We start from the raw sequence: 16,076 nt of genomic DNA, 5'->3' as shown, positions 1-16,076 counted from the left end.
GTGGTTTGACAACAACTTGACGAAAATCGTCAACATTCAAAACTGACAGTCTCGGAGCAGCGCCATTGCGTGTGCCGCAGCGACAGTTTGCCGGCGATGACGATCGCAGTGTGTGCTTGGTTTGCTCTGGGGGTAAAAAGTTTAGTCAAAATCGTAGTCAACCTGCTCGAGCTGGGGGCTCTCCCACCGTAGAGCACATAGTAATCTAAATCGTGAACGATTTTTTATATACACGAAGTCTCCTCATCAATATCATATTTGACGTAAGCATGTGGGAGGTAGTGGCCAGATACTGCACCAGGGTGGCCAATCCTTCTCTGGTGAGGGAGTGCGTTCTCGGCGGTGTTTGCCGGTGAGGCCGCACCCCAGGCCTCTTAATGCAGTTCCATCAACACGCGGATTTTTTTTTTAATCCGGTTGGGAACCGCGCGGTACCGGGATTTGAACCACGGACCTCTTGCATGCGAGGCGGATGCTCTAACCACTACGCCATCGCCGCATCTGCTCTAACCACTACGCCATCGCCGCATCCTATACGACCGATAAATCAACATTGTATATACTGTACGCACGTGTCGTCATTCATTTGCATGCTCAAGTGACCCTTCACGGTTACCCTATGACCCTCCGGTACTTCGCCCCCTCCTCATCGTTAGGGAGTTTTAGAATAACGTTTGCGAGCGTTGCGGGCATAGCGGCGTCATATAAGTTTTAGAATAGCGTTTGCCCTCCTTCAAACCGCAACGCACGATCGCAGCGACACTGTAGCCTCGAAACCAGCGTTTGCGGACCGCACACGCGCCCGCTATTTTTTATTTTTTTGCGGGCGGGCCGCGAACGGCTGCTCGCGTTACGACGCATGCGCAGTGACTACGACCGCACCGCAAGGGCTTGCGGTGCGCTATTCTAAAGCTCATGGTTTACTTTTCGAATGCATTCATTCATTCGAAAAAGCGGTGACTTTTTCTCGGTCGGTGTATTCTTATCACAAACTCAAATTAATTTGAACTCACACCTGGTTTTTGTAATGCAGACTTCCGCTTCATCAAAATTGACCTAGAGAATCAACGCTGCCGCAGGATGAAAATAAGCACGCTGAGAAACCAGAATGTTGTCTTAAATGATTTTGTTTGCACACGCAAAAATATTCCCGCTGTACCTTGGTCATTCAACTGTGCTGTGCGAAAATGTAAGAGACTCGCATTACAAACCACCGAGACGAATTTTATGAGCAATTTTGTAGGTGTTTGATTCTGTTTTGTCATCATCGTTAGAGTATGTCAAAGAACGAAATGTTCTGTTGAGTGTTATTGACGTTAGTAGCAATAACTCTTTTTTCTAAACAAAGCAGACGAAAAATGCTTGATTGAGTGATTTCTGCATGCTCTGTGAGACGGCTTTTTGCTCTCCCATAGTAGAGTATACCAAGTACTATGAATCGTCAAACCTCCCCACCCCCTTTTTGTATTTCTAAGCATATTGATATTGTTTGTTCTTGTGTTGTGATGATGTGATGTAAAACTGTGGAAATGCGAATGTATTCCCGAGTACTGATTCGTCGGACACAATTTATGCTCTGTACATAGTGTTAATAAACCTCCTTGGGCCCATGGGACGGCTTTCGGCGCTCCCATGTATAGTGGGGTACCAAGACCCTACTCCAAATCGTACGTTAACTGCCTCTTTGTAAACACACAGCTTAGTGCTCTGATGCTGTGATATTACGTTTGGTCGTCGCCGTTTGTCTTCGAGGCAACTGCTTGTTGACATTGGGACAGCGCAATGCCCTCCAGTGGTAGAGTACAGCCTACTCTACATCGTTTAACATTTTTCTAAACATGCTTCACTACTCTGCCATAGAGTACACAGATCTCTAAGTCGGGGAACAAATTGTTCTAAACACACAAAATATCCCATAACTGAATGTATAATAGTACTAATTGATTCGTGGGGTTTAACGTCCCAAAACCACTCTATGATTATGAGAGACGCCGTAGTGGAGGGCTCCGGAAATTTCGACTACCCGGGGTTCTTTAACGTGCACCCATATCTGAGCACACGGGCCTACAGCATTTACGCCTACATTGGAAATGTAGCCGCCGCAGCCGGGATTCAATCCCGCGACCTGCGGGTCAGCAGCCGAGTACTTTAGCCACTAGACCACTTTGGCGGGGCATTCCCAGTTCATATATATATATATATATATATATATATATATATATATATATATATATATATATATATATATATATATATATATATATATATATAAGAAGCCGGTACACGTACGAGAAAGCAAGCAGTTTCTTTATATATTTATGTTTCGGCCGTGGCACGGCCTTCGTCAGATATACAAAATATACAAAGAAACTATAAAGAAACTGCTTGCTTTCTCGTACGTGTACCAGCTTCTTTTCTTATACGTACCAGACCCACTGAACTTTCCCACTGAATAATATATATATGTATATATAGTGAGCGGAGTCACCATATATATATATATATATATATATATATATATATATATATATATATATATATATATATATATATATATATATATATGATAGCTGTGTATGCATCCTTTGATAACATGTCCCACGCGATTTCAATACAAGTGCGAAAAATAAGGAAAACGAGAAAAAAAGATTCTACACAACGTTATCTTCCTGGCACGAGTGACAGAATATTGTCGTATTACCTGATTAGAATCGCACAATGGATCAAACTGGATCCTTCGCAAGTTCATTGCGTAAGATGGACACAATGTGTTTTAATGATGATTGTTCGTCGAGTCTGTTCCGAGGTGTAAGGACATGGCGCTGGTTTTTACTGATTGATATGTGGGGTTTAACGTCCCAAAACCACGATATGATTATGAGAGACGCCGTAGTGGAGGGCTCCGGAAATTTAGACCACCTGGGGTTCTTTAACGTGCACCCAAATCTGAGCACACGGGCCTACAACATTTCCGCCTCCATCGGAAATGCAGCCGCCGCAGCCGGGATTCGAACCCGCGCCCTGCGGGTCAGCAGCCGAGTGCCTTAGCCACTAGACCACCGCGGCGACGCTGGTTTTTACTTACGCCCATATATATAGTACGACGAATACTGCTGTTTACATTTAGCGGGCGTATTTCGAACCCAATGTGTATTTCCGGCACCATACCGGTGGAAACGAGCATAACAGGAGACGCTAGTTTTGAGCGAGCTTCGCATCGCCGATTTTCCACAGTTTCCGCCTTATGAGTTAACCGCAAAAAAAAAAAAGATGTGCACTAACATACCATCGATGCAACCGGCACGGATTTGAGTGCATCGCGGGTTAACACAATAACAAAAGAAAATAACAGAAAAAAGAAACGAAAACCGCACGTGACACGCAGCTTGCAGAAGACGCCACATTATAACCACTCCAAGCTGACATAATGAGTCCAAAATGTATGTCACATTTTCCTTAAAGCTTTCCTCCAACAAGTCTGGGAGGAAAGATCCGGTAAGTGCATGGCGGTGATGTATGGAGAGACGTATACTGATGCATCCGGACGCTCGTAAACCGTACAACCCGAGTTGCGAAGCGGTATTCGTTACACGGACAGAGGCTGGCACCTCGCAAGGAACTCCATCTTTGTGCCTTCTTTGCTCGCCGTGTCGTAGTCCAGAATTGTGACGCGCACGTATTCGCAACTCAAATGAACATGAGATGGCACTGCGGAGTAGCAGCATGGCGGATTCACGGAGGTCACCCCGTCCTCTGTCGTCTGTCGCTAACACAAATAGTGAGTTTTCTGCAGTGTGATTGCAGTTCGTGCTGCTTCGTAGAAAGGGAGCTGGTTGTTGACGCGGAGCATCTTATTTTAGTCGGCACCAGTGGTCCCGCAAGCGCGAGTGGCGTTCTTGAAGTGGTCGCGTTGTGTGTGTAATGCACACGGCGCGCCGCGTCTCTGCGAAATTCGTTTGCATACTTCGGGCGCCGCAGCGGCATTTAGTCACTGGATACAATGGGCATTTAATAGGTTCGAGTCAACAAGTTAACACTGATGCCTCACCTGGAAAGAAGAAATCTGCTTGGTCGTTCGTTTATTTTTTCACGGGCTGCACCATCCTACCGTGCTTCTATACCGCATACGACTGGCACTTGGACTGTTTAGACTTCAGTACGCAGCTTCTCTATATTGCCGCTAGGTGCCGCATGAATTGCTGGAGTCACGTATACAGGTGGACCAGGCGACCGATACGTCATTATCAGTTAAGGCCGGCGCGCGCGCGCCTGAGAACAAATCGCCATGAATGTCGTTAAGGAAGTTTTCTGTATCGCGAACGTGCGTACATTTCTTTATTTGTAATCTTTTTTTGGGTGGTTGCTTCCTCGCGTCGAAGTGTGCCCTCGTCATGATCCTCCAGCTGTTCCGCGATGCGTGTAATCTATTTACGGACGGAAAACCACACCTGTAACGAAAACAAACAAACAAATACAAACGTCGCGTCGTCTTCCAGCCTCTCACACAGTCACGTGAAAGGGGGTGTTAGCTTCTCCGCATACGATGTTTTTTTTTTTAATATTATGAGTTCGCTCGTTCTTGTGTACTCGTTCACTTCTCGAACTCTCGACAATTTCTTCAAAAAAAAAAAAAAAGAGCGAGAAGTGAAAAAAAAACGACCTAGGACGAGGAAAATGAAAAAAAAAAAATGGCGCGCATCAGGCGATCCTGAAAAGAAGTAGTTTGCCGTATACGATACGCACACATCCTCCATCTGTGCTGCCCCCTAGCGTCGGGCTGCCACCGTATGCGGCGCGTGTATAATCTCCGGCCGCACGTTACGGGCCAGCGATGATGGCCGAGACACGCTCCGAAAGATCCAATCCCGCAGTTGAACTCTGCGCATGCGCATACCCAGGGTTTATTGTATATGCCGGCGCACGTGCGCGAAATATAGAAGCGGCCGGGAAAAACCCATCTTCGCTTTTGCGGATTAAAAAGCAACAACGCAATGGAAGAGGAAGGAAACGGAAGGCGTATCGAGTTTACGGATGCTGTGGGTCTCGATACCGAGATCTCGAACTAAGCCTAATGGCGACCGTGACGGAAACGGCGAGGTGGGAGTTGGGGGTCGACGTTTGGAATACGTTGAGGGACTTTTACGTTACACACCCACGTGAACTCTGAAAAACGAGAGGGAAAGAGAGGGAAGAAAGCTGTTTTCGAGGTTGCCGAAGCGCCATCTATATGCTATCATACTATTAATGGGATCTTTCGTGGTATGCGTCGTGCAACAAGTTAGCCCTAATGACGGCGACGACGCAGGGTTAAACTTTTCCGGTAGCGACGCACGTTCCAGCGGTTTGCCGGAATCGGCGTTATTCTGGAGAGGCTGTTAGCGTACGAGAATGAGAGATACAGTGAATGCGAGGAAGGATGGCGCGATGAACGGGATGAGTACAAAAAGAGAGATAGATAAAAAAAAAAGAGCGCCGTTAGATGGGAACGACGCAGCAATAACCTTCGGTGACCCAGAGTCGACCTTCTCTACGGACCACAGAGTCGGGCGATCTTTTATGTATTTCTTTTTTTGTTCGCTTTCAACGGGCGGTGAATGAGGATCGTGCCAGCTGAAAGCGGTTAGCGGGGGATTCGGGGAGGAGAGAGCGGGGGAGGGGGAATTTGATCGTTTCGCTGCAGCTTCGGGTCGCGTCGCGCAGGTGAGCAAGCATGTGTGTTTTTTCGCGATGGTGGTGTTTCTTCTTCCCCAAAGCACCGCCTCATTGGTCTTGTCGCTAAAACCTGCGCGCGTCGAGCCGTTTAGGCTTAGGCGCAAGCGACGTGGGATCACCGAATGGGGCGTAACGGTCAATATAGGGTCGGCGTGCCGTCGCTTCTTCCGTCGTTACGCTGTTGATTCTACGGAAAACAAGAGGAAGTACAAGTAGGAGGAAGACGGTATACAATAGCTTACATATCCAACTCAGTATGCGCCAGGGGACAACGTGACTCAAAAGACTCGGGAGGGTTTCGCCTCGTCTCAGTTTCTTTTCCTTGTTATCGCGTGTCCTCATTTGTTTAGCGTTTTCCCGAAGGGCCTTTATACTCCTGGATGACTGTATAACGGATAGCACAAGACAATGGGCACGCTGCTGTGGAAAACCACAGCCGGCGCTGCGGACGCTTGTTGGGTCTTTTTTCCTTCGGACTCAGTGTTCTTTTGCATCGTCCGCCCACCTAGTGTTACACAGCGTTATATTTCTGACCGAATGCAACGTTTTATGTACTCGCGTGCTACTGGAAATAGCTATACTGCTGGATAAGTTATGGCTGACGCTGTCTATAGCGTCGGCTGCTATAGTACCAACATTGTCTCGTCCGGTTATTGAGTTGTCTGCCCGTTTCGTTTTTTCGTCGTCTGTTCTGCGTGAGCGCACGACGACGTACGTGCGATGCGACTGTGGCGGCACTCGGCGAAGACTCTCGAAACAAGAAACCAGGAGGGAGGAAGGCTTCGCGGCTTTTATTGCGCCAGTGGTATTATATCGGCCATTGTTGTCGCATGCTGAATGTTTCACCTCGCTGGCCTTTGGGGCTGCTGCCTCTGTTCCCGCGTTGTGCGCCTTCGCCACCGACAATAAAGCACGCCATCGTGTGGACATCGTTGACGTGGCCTGCAACGCCTTTGCGTGTTGTCGTCTGCTTACGTTTGTCATTTTTTCGTCTGCTTATCATCTGCGTTTTTATCTCTGCGTATTGCTTTCGTGCCTTTTTTTACATCTGCTTGACATTTACCCGTCTTTGTCTGCTTACTTTGCTTGATTACCTATTGCGGTATATTTTTCTTCTTCTTTATTATTGTGATGAAGACTTACTTGAGGCATACTATATATTGTAAGAGCCGTACTACTTCGTTTTAGTAATCTGTGTCAATTTTATTGTCGCTATTTAGACAAATGTGACCATGGCCTGTATGCGACAGTCTCGTCGATGATCTCTAACCTAAATTTGCTAAGGTGCATTGCCGGGCTACTTTGGTTAAGGTTCATCATTTATATGGGTATAGCGCACCAAGACAAGGACACAAAAAGAGAGAGACACACACAGCGCTGTGTATGTGTGTCTCTCTCTTTTTTTTTTTTTGTCGTGCGCTATACCCATATAAATGATGAACTCTAACCGAAGAATGCTTCAGGGAAATAACTCGGAAGTCTTTATCAATTCAAATGACTCAATTACAAAACGCAGCCAGATGATAATGGCAGCCTAATAAAGATGTGATATTAACAAAAGGCGTAATGACTGACGTGTGCCTGGCTTCCTTCGTCGTGATAATATTATCGATTACGCCGAGAATTCAACTGGAAAAGTTCGTAAACACATCCTATCTACTACCTTTGTATTGAGGGACCAAACGCACAAGATATTATTCCCGTATTTTCTCCTAATGTAAATTAAAATATTATACCTAGAACTTTCTGAAGACTTTATAGGTCGGTTCCTTACGCATACATTCTGTAACAAGGTATGACTAACCGAATTCGAAATTTGTGTGCATTTGGGCACGATAAGTACCGGCTATATAACGTTGGCTGCTTGCCGGCGCTCTTTAAACAGTACCTATGGCGCGCTGTCATAACATAAATGTTGTCTCCACGTAATCTGAATCAAAATCAATTAATTATCTGCCAAATTACCTAATACTATGTTCACTGTGTTGTTACCATACGGCAAACAATAATTGTGCATTCTGTTCAACTATGCAAGATCGAGTAATGTACAGTAAGCGCACCTATTCTCCCTAACGGCCTTCGCAGAGTATCCCACAGTTTGTCGAGTGGAAAGCCGAGCCACACATCTTAAGTACGCAAAACTCGGTAGTTGCTGCATTGTGGATGTATACCCATCCAGCTTTTGGGTGTGGTCCATCTGCACCTTCATATTGTTCGACTGCTAGTTCGGGTTAATCGCCATTTGTTCATACACTCGTTCGTCTATATCTTGTGTGTATGTTTTTCTTTTATGTACTTCTGGCCCCTGCACATAGTTTTTGTCGTCTTCTTGGTGCTTCTTCGTCGTCTGCTAGTCCCATAACCGTCGTCAGTTCATTCATTCGTTCTTCTAACCTCCCGCTTATCGGTTATTCTGACCTGCCTATTGTCCGTTAGCCGTCCGTTTCGCATCGTCTGTTATAGTCCTCAAACCGCCGTCTGTATTCTCTTCATCGTCGTCTGCTAGACAGAGTTTCGTAGAAAAATTAGCGATGTTTACTACGTGCTTCATACACTTTGTGCATGAAACCATTTCGAACTTGCCATGCACCCACTATAGCGTGGCCCTAACGCAATACGCGCTGTAACGTGTGTGCCTCTTCTAGTGAGCGAGGGGCTTTAAACCATGAAGACATCGTGATAATCACATTTTCTGACGGCCGCAGGCAATGGACACTTGTACTATCATTGCTGCAATATCTCATGTTGCATCGTGAAGCATATACACTGTTCAACTATACAAGATCGAGTAAGGTACAGCAAGCGCACCTATTATCCCTAACGGCCGTCGCAGAGTACGATTAGTTGAGTTCGAGTTCGTTTGAGCTCGTTGTTTTTAAAGCTTGAAAGTTACTTTCACTGCATTTCCAAGCAGAGGAAGTTCTTTTCACTGAATTCCCAAGCAGACAAGTGGCTGTGTGGTAGAATGTGTACCGCTTGCAACGAAAACGACCCTGGTTCGACCTCCACTTGGACCCGTAATTTGTATCATTTGTTTTATTTGCATACTTCTCGATTTTTCGGTCACGCACATGATGATGATTTTTCGATCACAACCATGCAAAGACGCCAACACTGACGCGGGAATTTTTGCGAAACGAGCTCTTTAACGCTGTTGCGTTGGTATTTAAAACAGGGAAGTGTGGCGCTGCGTATGAGTGGTACATAGACTTGCCTCGACTTCGTACTTACTGCTTGGAACGTACTAGTGGCTCTGTTGATTGTTGAGTATTGGTTTTTAGGGGCGAAGCTCCTTATGGCGTGGCTTGTGCGTCCCTCGTAGTACGTAACCACCAGTGGCACATACCCGAAATAGCGGTCCTTACAATGTCTGCTGGATGGGGGCACTTGTATATGATGAATACATGATGAAAAGATGTGAGATGGCTGTGCTTGGACTTTTTTCTAGACATATGGACGGACGAACGGACTGACACACGCACGGACGGACAGACAGAGGGGCGCACGGACGGATGGACAGACAGAGGGATGGCCGCAAAAAGAGATGGATGGACAGACAGACGAATGAACAAACGGACGGATGCACCAAGGATCACACGGATAGGCGGACGCAAGAACGAATGGACAAACAGACTGACGAACGCTGCGCCGCACCAATCATCATTCACTCCGTGGATATGCTGCGATTTTTTTTGTTCTTGTCAAAGGTTACTCCTATTGTTTTATTACAGATTTGCCTCCGGCGCATTGTTCTGAAACTACATTATCTGCAAAGAGCGCTGTGTTTCCCTAGTATTACGCGAGAAGGTGTTCCAGCCACCGTGGGAAGAGTGGCTACTACTTCGTCGTAGATTTGTAAGAAAAAAAAAAACTTCGTTCTGTACGACCCCTTTGGCCCCGTGCGGCCTGTATAGCCGCTTTGTCACAAGACGAAGTTAACGAAGTGCAGCTAACGTTCAGCAATTCCACTTCGCCCCCCTCGACCGCTGTTCGCAACGAGCCACTCTTTTATCCGAAACAAAAATGTGGCAAATGGGCATGTACACAGAGGGCTGTTTCAGCTCAACTGTTTGAAAACCGAAGAAGCTTGCATTGTGCGCCGATGTTTACCACAGAATGGACCCTTTTTCAATATTCGCCAGTGCGCTTCTCTTCACTGCATGTTTGCACAAGTAATGGCGGCACCTGTCGTGCTTCAGGCGTAGACGCAGTCCTATAGCTGGACGTGCTGGGACTTGTCTACTGTGAATGTCCATATCAAGAAAGGTGACTGAACATTTTCCACGTCACTGCGTAAGCAAACCCCGCTTGAACAGGCTATTTACACTAAGTGACAAGTTGTTCAAACTGAATAGCATGAAAGCTAACTTTACAATTTTGACAAAATGGTCTATTGCTTTACCTGCCACCAGTCGACGAACGCGCATTCATCGTCATTTTTTGCATGTATGTTTTCGAGAAGTCGTGTTTCAAATAGATGAGTTTACCGTAGGCACACGTGTTTGCGTATCTCGTTTTAGATAAGAAACTTGATTGATTGATATGCGGGGTTTAACGCACCAAACCCACGATATGATTATGAGAGACGCCGTTGTGGAGGGCTCCGGAAATTTCGACCATTTGGGGTTTTTTAACGTGCGCCCGAATCTGAGCACGAGCTAAGAAACTTGGGCGCCTTGGTGAATTTCGTGGGGCATCCTGTGCTAAGCCAGACGTAATGCTTTAGACTGTGATCGACGAACCTTGAACTGAAGATATGCATAACATAAACCGGTGACGAGTTCTGGCACTAACCCAAGTTTTGTGACGCGTACCATTTCACGATGGGACTGTGACGAGAACATGACACGCCCAGACCCCATGGCACTTCTCCCATAATGATCATCATCATCAGCCTGACTACGTCCACTGCAGGACAAAGGCCTCTCCCATGTTCCGCCAGTTAACCCGGTCTTGTGCTTGCTGCTGCCAATTTACACCCGCAAACTTCTTAATCTCATCTGCCCACCTAACCTTTTGTCTCCCCCCAACCCGCTTCCCTTCTCTGGGAATCCAGTTAGTATCCCTTGATGACCAGCGGTTATCCTGTCTACATTATGGGTTATCCCATAATGATAATAAAATTTAAAAGTGTGTTCAAAGCCGCAAATACAAAGACTAGGCGAATTCATGTATACCGCCCATCATTCCCATGTTGGTTCAACAATCGCGGCGTCGTAGTTGCCTCTAATGAGTATTGCAGGAAAACAACGCGGCTACGAGAATGTCACCTTCGGGGGAATGACGCAGACGAGAGGGGGGTACGCAGTTGTCACGGCGACCGCGCGAGGGCGCTGCATGCCGGCAGGTCTTATAATGGCGAAAACGAGGCCACTGAGCGGCGCAACGGGTCACAGTGTCGTGTTCGGCTTCTCTTTACGTGGTTGCATGCGTGCAACCAGCGAAAGTGGGAGCAGGAGGACTTACGGAGACACACTGCGATGAAAAAAAAAAGAAATAAGAAAGCGTGCTTGGGAGGAATGCGGACGCGAGGCTGCAGCAGAAGCTAGGCCTACATAGCTGCTATCAGCGCCCCCTACGGCCCTCAACCCGCGATTGCGTATCCGGGGGCGGAAGCTAGGCAGATTCCCGCGTAACGGGTAAATTAATTACGCGGTCATTAGCTGCCGCGCCTCGAGCGGCTGCGTCCCTTCATCTGCTTAATTGCTAATCCTTTTGTTTCACGAGAAGTAATCATGTGTATTTCGTTTGCTCATTTACTGAATTTTCACGCAGGTCATGGCGTCCGCGTAAGAGACGATTTCAGGCCGGTTGAGCGTTCTAATAGGTCGGTTCAGGCTGATTGTTTCTTTTTAGACAAAAAAAAAAGACTGAGAAAATACGTGTGTGCGTGGGGGGGGGGGATAACTTACTGCGTGCATCTTCTGAACTAAGCCTATTCTTTATAAACCTTAACTAAACCGCTGTTGTATATTTACAAGGCTGAAGCCTACGGTTCATTCCGAGCTATTTTTTTTTCAGGCTATTTCTTGGCTATAGTAGGGTCATTTCCTCAACCAACAAAAAGAGAAGCAGAAAACGTATTGTTTTAAATTCCATGTATTTTGAAATACGAGTGCTTTGAATGGCTGGTTTGTCACGCAATGCGAGTGAAGCGCGCAAGTTGTCATACCCGAGTCATGCGTCAAATATTACGGCTTGTGCAATGAAGGGGTCAAAGCTACATCTCGATTGGGTTGATACAAGTTGAAGGCGTTAGTGGCAGCGCAAGGCATCAAAGTCTAGGACTGCACAGGTGCGCAGTTAGAAGAATTTATTTTCATGTTCGTTAATTATTCAATTTGCCGAAATTACCACGTTTAGGCGATGCCAGGCTACGTACCTCTTGGGGACTTGTACACCTAATTAGCCGCAATTTTTTTAAGCTATGCGTAATACAGCGCAAAGATTTCACCGGCTCAGCGTAGAATAGCAAGAGCCATGTATATTTATATTATTTCATTACACTGTCACAGGAACAGACAGTGAATGTTTGCTAGTGCTAATAGTACATGCGTAAAAATACGGCAGACTTCGCTGAAGCCTTCTGTTTTAAAATGTTATTATATATAGTTTAGTTAGTACTCGCATTACTAGACTACAGGTGTGCTTTTTTTTTCATAGCTTAGCTCGAAAAATGATTTTATCATGTTTTATGCTGGCAGGAAAACTGACTGAAAAGGTGCCATTAAAGCAATACTACAATGAGTAAACAAGAATAAAAAAGAAGGCTTATTAAAGAAATGATCACGGTTTTCAAACACACGTAATGCTAAGTGAAATGAAAAAAACGGAACCAAGCATCGCAAATATAGTTATGGCTCTCTCGGACTAACAAAAATAAGCAAGAACATATATTTAATAATAAAGTTCTTCAATTTCCTTGGCATCGCCATGGTTGTTTCCTGTTTCTATCACTAGTAAGTTACTTTCTAAACTCCTGAACATATTCGTTTCTCGTAGTTACGTATAATTTCTGTATACGACAACATACATCCGCCTGATTCATGGCCGATCGGCCGGTGTGGGTTGCGCCTGGAACAAACCGACCAACCAACAATCGAATCGTCTCTATACGAAGTGCATTTGTGGGGGGGGGGATGCAAAATAGGTCGGCAGCTTTCCTTTATTTATTTATTTTTTTCCTTACATCCATCTGCCTTGTACGCGTCAAGGATACGAGGCCTCGTCCACACAGGCAGCACCGTCAAATGGTTCTTTTGTTCTGCCCGCTGGCATCGATGCTGCCTCGTCGAAACGAACAATCGCTCCCGAATGGACGACACTATTAAAAGGGGAGGCCTCGCGACTGCCGCATTGTGACGCGCGAGGTCGCGGCGGAGCGCGGGAATTTGGGCGACGCGACCTCGTCGCGCGTTTCGCTATGTAACTGTCAAGCAGTGGAGTGACCCGCGTTGTTCTAACTCTTTGTTTTTTAATGCGTATTACAGCAGTTGTTTAGCTGCCTGTAAGCCATTTCAATCGACAAACGGAGCGAGTATCTAAACCGCGAATAGCGTCACAAAACACGGACATGCACAGTGCACATCTATACCGTGAAATCCCGAACTATAGTTCTCTTCTCTCGCCTTGCGTAGGCAGCAGTTGTTTAGCTATTCCTATAGGCACCCGGCAACGCAGTTTACGAGATCTGATGGTAGCGCCAGAACAAAAAGTATCTAGTAACGTTGAGAACACACAGCCTAGCGAGTAGGCGCAGCAAAACCGAACTTGCACGTGCATATTATTTTGTTTTTTTAGTTCCGAGCTGATTATGTAAGGGCCGCGGCTGAGTATGTAAGCGCCTAGAAAGCCTTCTTTGACAACGCGCCCCAAAAACGGCCGTGCACGCATTGGCGTCTCAATGTGTTTAGCGAGAGTTTCATTTCCGGTCGGTACCAACAATTCCGAGGCGGCCCAAAAAGATTCGTCGCGCACTCTGGTCCACTGTCGAGTGCCTATAGCGCGTATGCACAGTCCACACACCGTAAACTACCGAGAAACTTCTCTTCTACCCGCCTCCCTCCCCCACCCGCGGCGGAAGAGTCGCTAAATATAAAGAATGCGCACTCATGCTTTCAAAGAAATGTTATGTTGGATAAGTTGATTCAACACTGAATTAAACAGTGAAAATGGCGGTAGCTATGAAGAGGACGCTTATTTGAAAATCTCCCGAAGAAGGGAGGCGGGTGCTTGTTCGGAATTTAGCGGTAATAAATGTTTAACTGCAGTCGAGCAACCCACGTTGTTTTAATTTAAATGCGACTGTGGCAGTTTTTTGGCTATGACCAGTCACTTGAACCCACCTATACCGGGTATCTAACGGCAAATGACGTCTCGCGGGCACCCGGGAACGATGCGTAGGCGCGGTGTATTTTATTTGCATACGAAATGAGACGTTAAAGCTGCTTCTAAAACAGGATTTAAAGTGTGGGCTGTAGTACGGAAGTCTGATTCCCAAACTATTCTCTTTTCAAAGCGAGAGAGATATTTATCAGGTGCTAGAAAATCCGCCGGTGATAACCTGAATGGTACCAAAAGTCACGTGTTGCCTTGGTGATAGTTAACGTTAACCAAACGTAAATTAAATGTGATTTAGTGCGAATTAACGTAACGCACGCATTCAAATAATCGTTAGGTGGGTATATAACGCTAATCAAATGTGATTTGTGTGACCGGAGGGAACAAGAGGTTATTTTACAGCGAATCAAACAGAAACACATGGTAGTTAAAGGTGTACGAAAATGATTTGATTTGAATCGCTTTGAATTCAGTTGAATCAAGCTATACTCACGGAGTCGTTCCCAGCGCTGCTCCGAGAATCCGTCCGACTCCTCGTTCTCGGGGATGTAGTAGTTGACGTTGACGCAATCCGTCTGCACCGGGGACATGAAGGTCTCCACTGTGAATACAAGACAGGAACAATCCGTTAGCCACTGAACAATATACCGAAAGGGCTACTTCGCAACAACGAAATCGGTGTATACTGTGAATGCAATCAGAACCATGGCCTCTTCACGCACTGTTACGTGGGCTGTTCTCTATGTATTGAGTCTTGAGGTCCAACCATCTATCTATTCTTTATGCCACGTGAGCCGCTTTATCCATCCATTCCACGTGTACATGGTTGACCACATCTCAGAGAACAAACGCTTCATCAGTACTCAGATCGGTAAGAGTGTGGAAAGTTTACTATACATACTCCACAAAGGAAGTGTCCTCGTCCAATCCAATACACTCCATGCTGTCATTCATCCAGCTCATCCATGCGACCTAGTTCACCGCTCCAAATCCATTAACCCGTATCCAATACGCCCACTGTCCATCCAATCCATCATCCAACTTCCATTCATCCATCACCGATCATGAAATAACATCCACCAACTTTCCGAAAATTATGAGCAGTCATTTTCGACGAATTGAAATTATGTGTATACGTTCGAACGGCTCTACAATTAAATAGCCTTACAACGAGAGAGAGAGACAGAGAGACAGAAGGCTTATTGGTACCGAGGTGGTTAAATTTATTTAAAACCTCCTCCCTCGATGCGCTCGCAAAAAAAAGATAAATAAAAAAACTGTGCACCTCCTCGAAGTGAAGGAGTGGGCGAAGCTCTGAGTATCGTATAAGTGAGTAATCAAACGTACATTACCCGAGCGTTCCCCTTGTAACGCAAGTTGAGTGACATAAGTGACACAAAGAGTAGACGACGAAAAAGCTGCGTCCTAAGGTTCATAATGTCCACGCTGATGTCGCCGTCTATATTCGCGGAGAACCGTTTCATGGAAAAGCCCTTTTTAGTGATTTTTGAAACTATTATTAAAAATATTTTCAATAACAGAAAACTTGCCATGTTTCTGCTTCTTTTGTGATGAGTATTGACTTTCTTGCTCGGTATCATCTGGCAACCCTGTTCTAAAAGAAAAATTTTATATTTGAGGCTATGATTCGTAACAACTTACTGCCCCTCTTCCAGGAAATACGTGTACCTCTGTCAATAGTCCACACTACGCTCTAAACAACTCACAGGCAGTTACGTGAAGCTCTCAGCAAAGTACATCGAGCGCTCAGAAACGTTTGCCATTTGTAGAAAATGTCATTGGCATGTAGAGGGACACTAACTACTGAGGCAGAGGTCTGTCGTTGTAGACAATCTGAGAAGTCTGCCTGATTCAGCTTTCCAACCTGCCACTCAGGGTTAGGAGTGGGGAGGAGACGACCAAGAGGGGAGAGAAAGTGGTGCTTATGAGGAGGACAAAGGTGGCGGAGAAGCAACCTTTTGAATGTCTAAAAATCATTTACAGTCTCTTGTCGAGGTCAGCCT

The 16,076-nt window shown here is 45.9% G+C and overlaps 1 protein-coding gene across 1 annotated transcript in view; it reads right to left on the bottom strand.

Annotated features, from left to right (window-relative positions):
• Window positions 1-16,076, bottom strand: part of LOC119180349 (transmembrane protein 114) — a 144,389-nt gene that overhangs the window by 18,542 nt on the left and 109,771 nt on the right. Inside the window, exon 2 of the mRNA XM_037431536.2 lies at window positions 14,546-14,653. Within this exon, the coding sequence (XP_037287433.1) occupies window positions 14,546-14,653 (108 nt within the window). The remainder of the gene's footprint in view (window positions 1-14,545; window positions 14,654-16,076) is intronic.

The sequence above is a fragment of the Rhipicephalus microplus genome, chromosome 7 (genome assembly GCF_043290135.1).
Source record: "Rhipicephalus microplus isolate Deutch F79 chromosome 7, USDA_Rmic, whole genome shotgun sequence".
NCBI lineage: Eukaryota > Metazoa > Arthropoda > Arachnida > Ixodida > Ixodidae > Rhipicephalus > Rhipicephalus microplus.
This window is presented reverse-complemented; position numbering and strand designations above follow the sequence as displayed.